General features: G+C 40.5%; 1 protein-coding gene across 4 annotated transcripts in view; it reads left to right on the top strand.

Annotated features, from left to right (window-relative positions):
- Nucleotides 1-13,794, top strand: part of slc38a5b (solute carrier family 38 member 5b) — a 28,131-nt gene that overhangs the window by 10,785 nt on the left and 3,552 nt on the right. For all 4 annotated transcript variants that reach the window (XM_031877546.1, XM_031877545.1, XM_031877542.1 and 1 more), the window contains 11 exons: nt 4,947-5,078; nt 5,175-5,241; nt 6,606-6,721; nt 7,834-7,907; nt 8,090-8,182; nt 8,360-8,441; nt 10,467-10,549; nt 11,367-11,425; nt 12,679-12,795; nt 13,012-13,091; nt 13,578-13,678. In XM_031877546.1, coding sequence (XP_031733406.1) covers nt 5,014-5,078; nt 5,175-5,241; nt 6,606-6,721; nt 7,834-7,907; nt 8,090-8,182; nt 8,360-8,441; nt 10,467-10,549; nt 11,367-11,425; nt 12,679-12,795; nt 13,012-13,091; nt 13,578-13,678 — 937 coding nt within the window. In that variant the 5' untranslated portion in view covers nt 4,947-5,013. The remainder of the gene's footprint in view (nt 1-4,946; nt 5,079-5,174; nt 5,242-6,605; nt 6,722-7,833; nt 7,908-8,089; nt 8,183-8,359; nt 8,442-10,466; nt 10,550-11,366; nt 11,426-12,678; nt 12,796-13,011; nt 13,092-13,577; nt 13,679-13,794) is intronic.

Below are 13,794 nucleotides of genomic sequence, written 5' to 3'. Positions count from 1 at the left end.
AGCTCCTTAAGATATGATGGTGCCTGACCCTTTAGGGCTTTGTAGGTAAGTAAAGTGATTTTAAATTATATTCTAGATTTTATAGGAAGCTAGTGTAGAGAAGCTAATACAGGAGTAATATGATCTCTTTTCTTAGTTTTTGTTAGTACATGAGCTGCAGCATTCTCAATCAGCTGGAGAGATTTAAGAGACTTTTAGAGCAGCCTGATAATAAGGAATTACAGTAATCTAGTCTAGAAGTAACACATGCATGAACTAATTTCTCTGCATCGCTTTGAGACAGGATGTGCCTGATTTTTTAAATATTACGTAGGTGAAAAAAGGCAGTCCTTGAAGTTTGTTTTATCTGGGAGTTAAAAGACAAATCCTGATCAAAGAAAACTCTGAGATTCTTTACGGTGCTGCTGGATGCCAGCGCAATGCCATCTAGAGAAACTATATCATTATAACTGATTTTGGAGGTGTTCTGGGCCGAATAGTATAACTTCAGTTTTGTCCGAGTTTAACATCAGGAAGTTGCAGGTCATCCAGGTTTTTATGTCCTTAAGACATGCTTGAAGTTTAGTGAGCTGGTTGGTTTCATCTGGTTTGATCGATAGATATAATTGAGTGTCATCTGCAAAACAATGAAAGTTTATAGAGTGTTTTCTGATAATATTGCCGGAAGCATATATAAGGTGAAAAAGATTGGTCCAAGCACAGAACCTTGTGGAACTCCATGACTAACATTGGTCTTCATTGATGTTTCATTGTTTACAAACTGAGATCGATCTGATAAATAGGACTTAAACCAGTTTAGTGCGGTTCCTTTGATGCCAATATAATGTTCTAGTCTCTGCAACAGGATGTAATGATCAATGGTGTCGAATGCAGCACTAAGGTCTAACAAGACAAGAACAGAGACAAGTCCTTTGTCTGATGCAATTAGAAGGTCATTAGTTATTTTTACCAGAGCTGTCTCTGTGACTGAAAATCCTCAAATAAACTATTGTTACGTAGAAAGTCACACAACTGATTCGCAACTGCTTTTTCAAGGATCAGAGAGGAAGGGAAGGTTAGAGATCGGTCTATAGTTAGCCAACACCTCTGGATCAAGAGTGGGCTTCTTAAGAAGAGGTTTAATTACAGCTACTTTGAAGGACTGTGGTACTGGCCTGTTGGTAAAGACAGATTGATCATATCTAGTAAAGACGTGCTAACTAACGGTAACAATTCTTTAAGCAGCCTAGTCGGTATAGGGTCTAAGAGACAGGTAGAAGGTTTAGATGAAGAAATTGTTGAAGTCAATTGGTCAAGGTCGATTGGAGTAAAGCCATCTAAATATATATCAGGGTTAACAGCTGTTTCTAAGGTTACGCTATTTGAGGATAGATCGGTACTGGTTGAGGGCAGTAGATTATTAATGTTCTCTCTAATAGTTATAATCTTATCATTAAAGAAGTTCATGAAGTCATTACTACTGAGGTCTACAGGAATACACGGCACATCAGAGCTGTGATTCTGTCAGCCTGGCTACAGTGCTGAAGAGAAACCTGGGGTTGTCCTTCTTTTTCTCTATTAATGATGAGTAATAGGCTGCTCTAGCATTACGGAGGGCCTTCTTATATATCTTGACTGTCTCGCCAGACTAACCGAGATTCTTCAAAGTTAGTGGAACGCCATATTCTTTCAAGTTTTCGCGATGTTTGCTTTACTTTGCGGGTTTGAGGGTTATACCTCCTTTGTTTTACTATTCTTTTTTAGAGGAGCCTGTAGCACTATCGACAAGATCATCAACCTGGGACGGACTAAAGTTATCACAGGAGTCCTCTGTTATATTGAGGCATGGTATTGAGTTAAATTCAGATGGAATCGCTTTTTTAAATTGAGCTACTGCATCATCAGATAGACATCTAGTGTCGAAACTTTTGCCTAATTAGTACCCCATATGCTAACATACATACAGTTGTGTGAAAAAGTGTTTGCCCCCTTCCTGATTTCTTATTTTTTTCCATGTTTGTCACACTTAAATGTTTCAGATCATCAAACAAATTTAAATATTAGACAAAGATAACAAGTAAACACAAAATGCAGTTTTTAAATGAAGGTTTTTATTATTAAGGGGGGAAAAAATCCAAACCTACATGGCCCTGTGTGAAAAAGTGATTGCCCCCTAAACCTAATAACTGGTTGGGCCACCCTTAGCAGCAACAACTGCAATCAAGCGTTTGCGATAACTGGCAATGAGTCTTTTACAGCGCTGTAGAGGAATTTTGGCCCACTCATCTTTGCAGAATTGTTGTAATTCAGCCACATTGGAGGGTTTTCAAGCATGAACCGCCTTTTTAAGGTCATGCCACAGCATCTCAATCGGATTCAGGTCGGGACTTTGACTAGGCCACTCCAAAGTCTTCATTTTGTTTTTCTTAAGCCATTCAGAGGTGGACTTGCTGGTGTGTTTTGGATCATTGTCCTGCTGCAGAACCCAAGTGCGCTTCAGCTTGAGGTCACGAACAGATGGCCGGACATTCTCCTTCAGGATTTTTTGGTAGACAGCAGAATTCATGGTTCCATTTACCACAGCAAGTCTTCCAGGTCCTGAAGCAGCAAAACAGCCCCAGACCATCACACTACCACCACCATATTTTACTGTTGGTATGATGTTCCTTTTCTGAAATGCCGTGTTACTTTTACGCCAGATGTAATGGGACATACACCTTCCAAAAAGTTCAACTTTTGTCTCGTCAGTCCACAGAGTATTTTCCCAAAAGTCTTGGGGATCATCAAGATGTTTTCTGGCAAAACTGAGACGAGCCTTTATGTTCTTTTTGCTCAGCAGTGGTTTTCGTCTTGGTACTCTGCCATGCAGGCCATTTTTGCCCAGTCTCTTTCTTATGGTGGAGTCATGAACACTGACCTTAATTGAGGCAAGTGAGGCCTGCAGTTCTTTGGATGTTGTTCTGGGGTCTTTTGTGACCTCTTGGATGAGTTGTCGCTGCGCTCTTGGAGTAATTTTGGTCGGCCGGCCACTCCTGGGAAGGTTCACCACTGTTCCATGTTTTCGCCATTTGTGGATAATGGCTCTCACTGTGGTTCGCTGGAGTCCCAAAGCTTTAGAAAAGGCTTTGTAACCTTTTCCAGACTGATAGATCTCAATTACTTTGTTTCTCATTTGTTCCTGAATTTCTTTGGATCGCAGCATGATGTCTAGCTTTTGAGGATCTTTTGGTCTACCTCACTTTGTCAGGCAGGTCCTATTTAAGTGATTTCTTGATTGAGAACAGGTGTGGCAGTAATCAGGCCTGGGTGTGGCTAGAGAAATTGAACTCAGCTTTCCAAAGATGTGATAAACCACAGTTAATTTATGTTTTAACAGGGGGGGGCAATCACTTTTCCACACAGGGCCATGTAGGTTTGGATTTTTTTTCCCCCTTAATAATAAAAACCTTCATTTAAAAATTGCATCTTTGTCTAATATTTAAATTTGTTTGATGATCTGAAACATTTAAGTGTGACAAACATGCAAAAAAATAAGAAATCAGGAAGGGGGCAAACACTTTTTCACACAACTGTATATGTTAGCATATGGGGTACTAACATGTACATATGTCACTCACACAGCAATGATGGAGTTTCTGTAAACCTATAAATACTACAAGCCACCACAGATACAGGACAAGGGCCAAAAACGATGAGGCCATGCCAACAGTTGCATTATATATGCTGGCCCTGATTAGGGAATTGGTTGGGGGAGGAGCCAGCCTTAGGGCTGCGTTCGCAACACTGTACTGTATGCTTCATTCTCTGGTGAGCATTTCCTACCACATTTGCAACCTCTTCCTTCTGCTCACTTCTCCCCCATAAATACTCCGTTTGAGTTTTCAAGGTCTTTGTCCGCTAAATCCAAAATCCAAAAAGTTGTTGTCAAAGCCAAAATATTGAACTTGTTTTCTGATCTGATAAATGTTTGTCTCGTGCTCGCCGTCTCCCTCTGTCAAACCTCTTTCCACACCAAACTCAAAGCGTTTCAAAGAGAAAGTCAATAGTCAGCTGTGCTTAAATACTTTGTGCGGAGGAAATGAGATATGTTCGGAGCGGGGTCCTTGTTCCCGAACTAAGTTATACAACTTAATCTTAGGGGGCGACCATGGCTTACTGGGTAGAGAGGGTTGTCCGCTAACCGGTCACCGGTTCGATCCTCGGCTGCAACGTGTCCTGTGTCGAAGTGTCCCTGAGCAAAACACTGCTCCCCGGGCGCCTGCATGGGCGGGGATTCTCTGCATTTGACCCATCCCTGTATACAGGGATGGGTCAAATGCAGAGAATAATTTCCCCATTGTGGGACGAATAAAAGAATGTTTCTTCTTCTTCTTCGTAATATATAAAGCAACCTGTTGTATAGTGCACTGTTGTCATAATGCTTACAAAGTGTTGTTGTTGTTTTTTACTTTTTATGAAATTGATACCTGTGCATAGTTGTGAAATGTTTAAGCGTTCTTCAGCTTTGTTGTTTTTAGCTCTAGGTCTATTTCTGTGTGTACATTGAGAGCAACAGAAAATCAGAGACAAAGTCGTTGAATGTATACGTAAACACAGTGACAAATAAAAGCATTTTTCTTGTTAAAGGATTGCTGTTAAAGGGCTTTTTGCTTTTTTCCATATCTAAATCAGGGGTGGACGGATAGATGGTGTTCTATATTCTACAGATTGTAAAGACCATTTGTGATTTTGGGTTTTATAAATAAAGTTTTTAGCGGGGCTAAAAATATGCAGTAGTAGTCCCCACCAAGTAATGTATCACAATGTTTTTAACTGTAGTGGCTATACATATGCACAAAACATATTTTAGTTCCAGCTAAAGCAGTTTGATGAGGTCAGTGTTCTACAGTCAATATGACACGATAAATGTGCAAACATTCTGCATGAGCTGTTATGAAAATTCTTGAGTTTTGTTTCTTCTTTTGCAGATTTTCACCTTTCAAAAAAATTACATCTATGTGACGGAATCAGTCCACATATGTTCCTGTCATAAGTATGGAGCTGCAGAAGCTATCGAATGGAAATCACCACCATGACGCTGCTGTGCCTGTGGAGGGAGGGTATGTTTACTGCTGTGAATTCTTGCTGAATTAACCATGTTCATATACTTTCAAGTTGTGCCGTGTTTATTTTTTGGTTTGTGATGGATATTACAGAATGGCACCAGAGGAAGAAAAGTTCCTGCAGCAGAGTGATGGATCAAAGAGACCTCAGTTCACAGATGTGAGTATGAGACAAAGGCAGAGGCCAGTTCATTTACACAGTAGAATTCATAACATTCCACATTTATTTTTTACTTGCAAAAGTTTTGTTCTCATTATGTTCTGAGGTACTCTATTAAAACTGTTGTGGAGGAGTGTTGGATCTTAGTCTACAGATGGTGATTAATGTGTTTGGATGAAATGTCCTCCATACACCGGGCCACATGGCTTATGGCCATGTGGCCCGGTGTATGGAGTGAATGTATGGAGTGAATTTTATAAAGAATGAAGAACACAGACATCAGTCATCAGTCATTCCTCCTGTCCTCTGTCCACCTGTCTTCTGTCCTACTGCCTTCTGTCCTCCTGTCTTCTGCCTTCCTGTCTTCTGTCCTGTCTTTTGCCCTCCTGTCTTCTGTCCTCCTGCCTTGTGTCCTCCTGTGTTCTCCCTACTTGTCTTCTGTCCACCTGTTGTCTGTCCACCTATCTTCCGCCTTCCTGTCTTCTGTCCTGTATTTTGCCATCCTGTCTTCTGTCCTCCTGCCTTGTGTCCTCCTGTCTTCTGTCCACCTGACCTCTGTCCTCCTGTTCACCTGACCTCTGTCCTCCTGCGTTTTGTGCTCCTGTCTTCACTCCACCTGTCCTCTGTCCACCTGTCTTTTGTCCCCCTGTCTTCTGCCCTCCTGTCTACTGTTCACCTGACTTCTGTCCACCTGTGTTCTGCCCTCCTGTCTTCTGTCCACCTGACTTCTGTCCACCTGTCTTCTGCCATCCTGTCTTCTGTCCCCCTGTCTTCTGCCCTCCTGTCTTCTGCCCTCCTGTCCTACCGGGTTTTGGAACACATCCCTATGTTTAGATAACATAAAACGTGTTTGGCTCTCACTAGAGCCAGTTATGAATGAAGTTATGAATATTATATTCCATTTCTGCTGATTAATCCCCCTAAATGTTACACACTGTTCCTTTAAGGGCAGTTTTCTTTTTCAATGAATTCAACTTTAGTAAACTTCAGTCATATTCTAGTATGTGCCATGTCATTAACATGTCAATTCGTACATTTTGTACTGATCTAAGACCACCATCGTTACCTAATATTGTGTGTGTAAGTGTTGTTTTACTGTACACCTATTGCAGCGAGATAACTAAACAAAACCAAACTGTTGTTTACATAATCAACACAGCACGGATTTCTCCTCAAAATACAACGCCAACATAAAAGAGTTGCATGTCAAAGGATGTTGTAGAGGACATGATAGCATGATTTATGAGTTGACACTACACACTATACATGAATTGTGATGTCATGTCACAATATGCATCCTAACATGAAGTCATTATTGCTATTGTGTCTTAGAAGTTAATATTCTAGTCCTGCATGTTTTCCAGTTTGAGGGTAAAACCTCCTTTGGGATATCCGTCTTCAACCTGAGCAACGCCATCATGGGCAGCGGCATACTGGGTCTGTCGTACGCCATGTCCAACACCGGCATCGTCCTTTTCCTGTGAGTACCAGAAATATACACATTTCGGTACAGGGAGTTCAACACACCAACACACACACTCTGTACCTCAGTAGACAAACAGACACACGAGAGGAGACAAGGTCAATGTTACATAACACTTGGTTATTGCTTATGTCATGTATAGTTATGAAGTATTAGAAGTTACTGGAATGGCCAATAAATTTTATCAAACGTTAATAGACAACAGTGAGGTGATTTGCCTCTAATCTGTAATGCAGAAAGCTGGACTCTTCATTACCAGCTGCTGGTAATGTTTTCACCTTATGAGTCTGTTGTGAGTCATCGTGACAAAATGTTGTTCTGGAGACACCTACTGTAGTAGGAAGTACAGACTGTCTACCTGAATGAATATATATATATGTATATATATACATATATGTATACATATCTGTGTGTGTGATAAAGAACACAGTCTAATAACTAGAAAGGTAGACTCAGTAGATCTCCGCAGGTGGGTCCATATTTGTCAAACCCCCGTCTAGACTGCAAGTGTATTAGACGTGTTTTCACACAAAAGATACGCTCTCATTTTATTCTATGTAGATCAGTGGCCCCTACCAGCCGGGGGCCGGATTAGAGTAGTGAGTGAGGAGTCAGCCGTCAGCAGTCAATCATTGGCAGTATAAAACAGTCAATAAAAGGTGTTTTGAGAAAGGTACTTGAGCATGCAGCCAAAAGTAAGCACCCAAAATATTATGCAGTCTGGTGCAGTTTGGTGCAGCAGTATAGAGATGCATACTCACATGTGCAGAGATAATAAGCACGCAGGGACTGTTCACTCTAAATTATGCAGCCTTTCAATTTGGGTGCAGCAAGAGAGAAACTAATATATGAACTGTATTTGTGGTAACCTGGCTGGACAACTGAAACGCCCTTTTTACTTGGCTCCCTAAAAACGACATATCTCCAGTAAAAGCCAGACTGTAACAGCTGTCTGCAGCTTTTAGAACTTATTTCCAAGGCTTCAAAGAAGAATAAGCTTTTTCTAAACTATAGCCCAAAAGCTGTTCAATACGCAAAATACTGAAATCAATCAACATGTAGGAATGACATTCATGACATTACCTACCATACCTGTTTGTGTTTTACAGGATCCTGCTGACATGTATCGCCTGTCTGTCCTGTTATTCCGTCCATCTGCTCCTACGCAGTGCTGGAGTTGTGGGTGAGGCTTCATAAATGTGGAAAATATTGTCAGAAATCTTAAACTTGTCAAAGGGCCATTCTTTTTGTCTCGTCACTTCCCCTCTCTTGTATCAGAGGCCAATTCAGCTAGTAGTCCTGTACATGTGTCAGAATGTCCGCAGTCAGTCAGGTAACATGGGTCCTTGTTATTGTTCTCTTCAGGTATTCGTGCCTACGAGCAGCTTGGCCTGAGAGCTTTTGGTCATCCAGGGAAGATCATAGCAGCTGTCATCATCACGCTACATAACATTGGAGGTAAGACACATGTATATAGGTAAGGTAACTGTCATATGAGTAGGTGGGGATCATACCTCTTGCCAAGGGAACCAGATGTGCCAGAACATCCCAGTTTTGATGGAGCATGTAAAGACATGTGGCCATGTACACTAATAAACTCTTTCTTAAGGCTGTCTATGCTTTCCTCCCTTGCAGCCATGTCCAGCTACCTGTTCATAGTCAAATCTGAGTTACCGCTTGTAATCCAAGCCTTTCTTGGCCAGACATCCAGCACTGGGTGAGTACTGCTAAAATCTTTGAAATCAACAAAATGTATGACATTCAATATCAGTTTCATCTGTGTGTGCCCATTCCAGAGATAGGTCCATGATAAAAGATGAAAGAGAAAAAACAACAACGTGTCCGCTTCTCTGTACGTCACTCTCACATCTTACAAATATATAGTTTAATTTGAAAAAACTATGAAAATTATGCATTTATTGGGGACTATCTCTAGCACACATTTGGTTCTACACACATTTAGTTCTATAGTGACAAGTTCAGTCAGCCAACTCACATTTGAGCATAGACTGTAAATATGAAGGCAAATCACTGTCAAAATCCGAGAGTGCAAATGAGATCCATGCGCGGGCGAAAATCAAACAGCCGCGTGCGTATTTTACTTTGACACAATGTTTACTGAGGTAATAAATCAAGTGAGAAGTATAGTTGTGGCTCAGGAAACACTATGAACAGCAGCAGAAGGTGACAGCATACAAAGCTTTCAGGTGAGGGCTGTGGCGGCAAATTGGTGAGCAGAGCACCACCATGATCAAAAGGGTGCGTTGAATATATGTTGCAGTGAGAGGACTAGGTCACATGAATGTAGCAGCTGACTTGACTGTCTGAACTAGCTCTCAGGCTTCCCTTCACTTCCTGCAGCAGGACGGTATGTGAAGGACTGAGTCAACATAAACTACATCGTGTGTTCATGGTGATGAAGGATCCTTTCAGACAATGGAGCTCTTTGGCAAAAGACATGTCAAGCTTTGATAGACACACGGTACTGGTTTGTAGATACGCTCATGGTTGGTTGAGTCTGAACATGAGATTTGTTGACAAGAAGAAACACAGAATATCAGCCTTATCCTTTAACATGTGTAGAAATAGATATTTAAGTTAGACAAAGCAATTTCAGTCCGAACAACATCTCCATCGGCCTAGAGACTGTGTGCAGCATCTCCTGCCCTTATGGTGGACTTGACTCATGTCATGTGAGATGTATTTGGGATGTCCTCTGGAGCATAAACTGGTATCATTCTCATATCTGAAAACTGATATAATTCTTCTTATCTGACTCAGGGGAAGTCAAACACATCTTTTTATCAAAATGTCCTTTGTGTTCCTTTAAAACAGCTCTAAAATAGATGTTTTTAGTCAGCTTGCACTGTCTACTGTGCATTATATTGTCCTTCAGTTGTCCTAATAAAGTCTCATATATGAGTAAAACTTGATATATAATGATGACATCACTGCACTGAAGATTGGTGTTGTTTTATCATTTTGACCTGAGTTTGTGTTTCCCCTGCTTCACTGAACTCAAACCAAACAATCAACTGAATGTTGTAGGAATCCTTCACGGTGTTAAAGGGGGGAGGGTCACAGTTCACTTGTGCTTTGTCCTGGGAATCTGTATGGTCAGCCAATAGAAGCACTAATGCACTGTGTTCAGGCATTGAGAAGAGCCATTACCCTGCTTTATACAAAATGAAACTACCAGACTACAAACTGCAGCATCACTCTTACTGTTGACAGTTTGTGACTGCTGTGCTCAGTGTGACTTCATTGATTAGAACTGACCTGGGATCTGACTCTGCGAGGCATTTTGCTGTACAGAAAGCTAATATGACCATTTTTACGTGCTGATATACTTGTTTTTAACTCAACTTGAGAGTGGGCATCATAGATTGCATTCCTTGTCGTTATCTCAGCACTAACAATACGGTGACTTTCTATTGTGTCGCCACCTTTAGTTCTATTTACACTGTACTAAAGAAGAGATTGCTTAAACCTCAGAAGTAAACTCAATGGACCAAGGCAAGTATGTGAACAATGACTCTTACATCGCAGCTACTTGTTGAAGTGTATGAGTTACTAAAAAGCAAATGTATCACAACTTCACAAGGCTGTACTTAACTTTCTGCCCCCGGGACAAATGAACAGATTGTCATTTCAGTAAAGAACTGACCTCTAAATGCAGTCTGAGAGTCTTTTTTACATCTATGTTGAACTGTATGTGTGTGATGTCTTGTGTCCTGCACAGTGACTGGTTCATGAATGGAAACTACCTGATCATCATCGTCACTATCTGCATCATCTTCCCACTGGCCCTGATGAAACACCTGGGTATGCCACTTCCTCTCAGTTTGATCATACTCACTAATTCCTCAGAGTTATGATTTTGACAAGGCCATTGATTATTCAAGAGAACTTAACCCCTCTGTTCTCTCATGTAAACTGAACTTAATACAACCTTCACATCTTTGGCTTTGTATGAATGTCCTTTCTGTCTGTCACTTTGTGTCGTCTTGCTGTTGTGTCTTAACCCCATGTAGACATGATGATATGAAAATCGATAATCCTAATAATTGTGATTCACGTTATTATTTTGATAATCATCAAAAAATGGCACTACAACATACTGGAATCACTTGACCTTCCATTTAGTTCAGAAACAAATAGTATTATAAATACTTTTATTGCATCACCGATAGTACACGTCTTTTAGTGAACATTCTTTTAGTGAAAAACAAATAAACAATAAGGAAATCATAAAGCACAAGGTCTCCATGCATGAAATAACGCTACATTAAAAAAATAGCTACATTGATGTGCAAGTCTTTTCTTTCTTACATGATCATTTCTTTATGTTGAAATCAAGCTCGATAACATCTCTAACAGATTGACAGCTTTTTTAAGTCACTCATGTGACTATGTTCACGTTTATCCTGATACTAAAAATTCACCAGGACCAACTTATTGTGAGTTTTCTTCATTACAATAAAATTGTATGTCCCATCCCTAACCTTATGTCTCAATAAGGTTACCTGTCTAAATAAAGGTTCACTTTTTCTTTTAAAGTCATGTTAGGAGACAAAAGATCTATTCTGCTGTTTTTTTGTAGCAGAGATGTGTCTGAGGGTTGTCTTCTTGGGTCCTGCAGGGTATCTTGGTTATACCAGTGGCTTCTCTCTGTCCTGCATGGTCTTCTTCCTCTCTGCGGTGAGTGTGTGGGTCTTGTCACCGTGCATTACTTTATGGCTGTTGTCACGGCACAGGTGGTTGTTGAGAAATGGTTAGGGTCCATGGTATATACTGTGTGCTTGTTGCAATCGTGACACTTTAAAATCTCAAACACTTTATATATCATGTTATAGTTATGTTATAGTTATAGATCATAGTGAGAGTTATTAGGTCATGCTGACCATGTATTTCTATTCTTTTATTGTTTACCTGGTATTTAGATGTCCAAATGTTATGAAATGTAATTCAAATTGTAAAGTTTTGATTCAAGAAAAGTAAATTACCAAAACTACAGTACTGAGAAGAAGCAAAATTATTTTCTTACATGCAAATAAGTAAGTACTTATAAATGTGATTCTGTGTATTATAACACAATATTCACAAGTAGCTTTCTACCTGCTCATCAGCCAACTGCACACTGTTAGCTGGTGAACATAGTGGAGCATTTAGCAGCTAAAGAAACAAATATTTCCCTCATGAGTTGGTGGAGACCAAAGACTAAAAGGAGAGTATAAGAATATTAGACCCTCACAAATCCAAATTAATGGTAATTATGTCAGCTGGATGCATAACAAGCCAACTGTTTGCTATCAAAACAACAACTTCATGAAGGGAATAATATGTCAATGCTGCCCCCAAAATCGACTCAAATGCTTCTACAACTGATGAAAATGAAATGGATAGAAGGTCCTTATCAGGAAAATTCTCAATCGATCATGGAATCTTTCAAGTTATTCGGTTGGCATACTTTTTCTTTGTAGAAAAATGAGACAATTCAGATGACAACTAGTGTGGTCTCAGTTTATTCTCCTCAGTGTCTCCAGGTTTGAATCCTTGTGGCTCTAGCTGGTTGGACATGGATGAGTTGCCGTCAACAGCTGCTGTAGTGCTGCCTTTAGGAAGGTTTACAGTAGCTGCTAGGTGATATAGACACAGAGATAATGTAGAGAACTAAACTAACTAAAGCAACATGTGTTTTGGAAAGATTCCAAATAATACCAAAATATATCTTGTTTTGAATGAAGAGGTTTAAAAAGCTTCAACCACCTCACAAGGATCTGCAGGCATGTCTGGTGCTCTTAGAACAAGGTCAATCTTGTGTCAGCATTGACTACTGTTTCAACACTACGTGCGTCTTCATCTGTGTCTGAGATTTATCTTGGTTTGTTACCAAAGGCAGGAGAGGTAGCATTTGTTCTCCCTCCTCAAGCTCTCTTTCTCTGTTCCTTCAGGTCATCTACAAGAAATTCAACATTGCTTGCCCTCTGGAAGTGTTTGGCAACTACTCTGTGAACACAGCCGCCTCAGAGGACACATGCGCTACCAAATTCTTCACCATCAACCAAGAGGTCAGAGATGAACTCCCTGAAGGCACACACAAATTACCATTTGCATTTTAAGTGTTCATTTACGACGAGCTCCGTTCAGAGGACTGCGGTGTGCTCTGAACATGTGTGTGACCAGGAACTATTTGTGGGTGCATCAGATTACGCATACACGGCTGGACAGGGCTCGTGCGCTTCCTGGAAAGCAACCTGGTGAATTTCCTCTGACTTGATTTGCAGACGGCGTATACCATCCCGATCCTGGCATTTGCTTTTGTATGTCACCCTGAAGTGCTTCCCATCTACACAGAACTGAGCAAGTAAGACACACAAATAATTAGATTCTTACATTCTTCACATACAGTACACAGCACGCACTTCCACAGCACACGTGAAAAAACATTATTGACAGTAACATAAAGACAGAACGGAATACCCTTTGGTGCATACCCTTTCTTGCTTTTAAAGTTGCACTCAAAACCCCCAAAAAACTACCCCAACTTGCCGTTAGTGAAAACCAGTTTAAGGATGATTCTGCTTTACAACAACTTGGGTGTTCTTTTTGTTGTTTTTGCCATCACTTCTGTCAGTTATAATGAAATCTGGGAAAGCGGCAACATTGCTAAAAAGAAGTCAGATGGGTCCAGAAACACAAGCAGTCAGGAGACAATGGAAGTTTTTTCAGATTATCTAAACCATTGAGAGCACCTAAAATGTCTAAACTGGGTGTTTGTTTACAACCTGTCCAACTGCATCTTTAAATATAACCTACAGCTACAAACATCTGCCATCTTGTTCCCCTAAAGTCCAACCAAGAGAAGAATGCAGAACATTGGCAACGTTTCCATCCTGGGCATGTTCATCATGTACTTCTTCACCGCCACATTTGGCTATCTGACCTTCTACGGTAAGAGCAACGTCTCATTAAGTCAGCTATCTCAGTCTAATGATAGTGAGGCCTCACATGTTCTGTGTGTGTGTGTGTGTGTGTGTGTGTGTGTCTGTGTGTGTGTGTGTGTGTGT

The sequence above is a fragment of the Anarrhichthys ocellatus genome, unplaced genomic scaffold (assembly GCF_004355925.1).
Source record: "Anarrhichthys ocellatus isolate YVR2014 unplaced genomic scaffold, GSC_Weel_1.0 scaffold140, whole genome shotgun sequence".
NCBI classification, from domain to species: domain Eukaryota; kingdom Metazoa; phylum Chordata; class Actinopteri; order Perciformes; family Anarhichadidae; genus Anarrhichthys; species Anarrhichthys ocellatus.
Note: the sequence above shows the minus strand (reverse complement) of the source record. Positions and strands in the feature narration are given on the sequence as shown.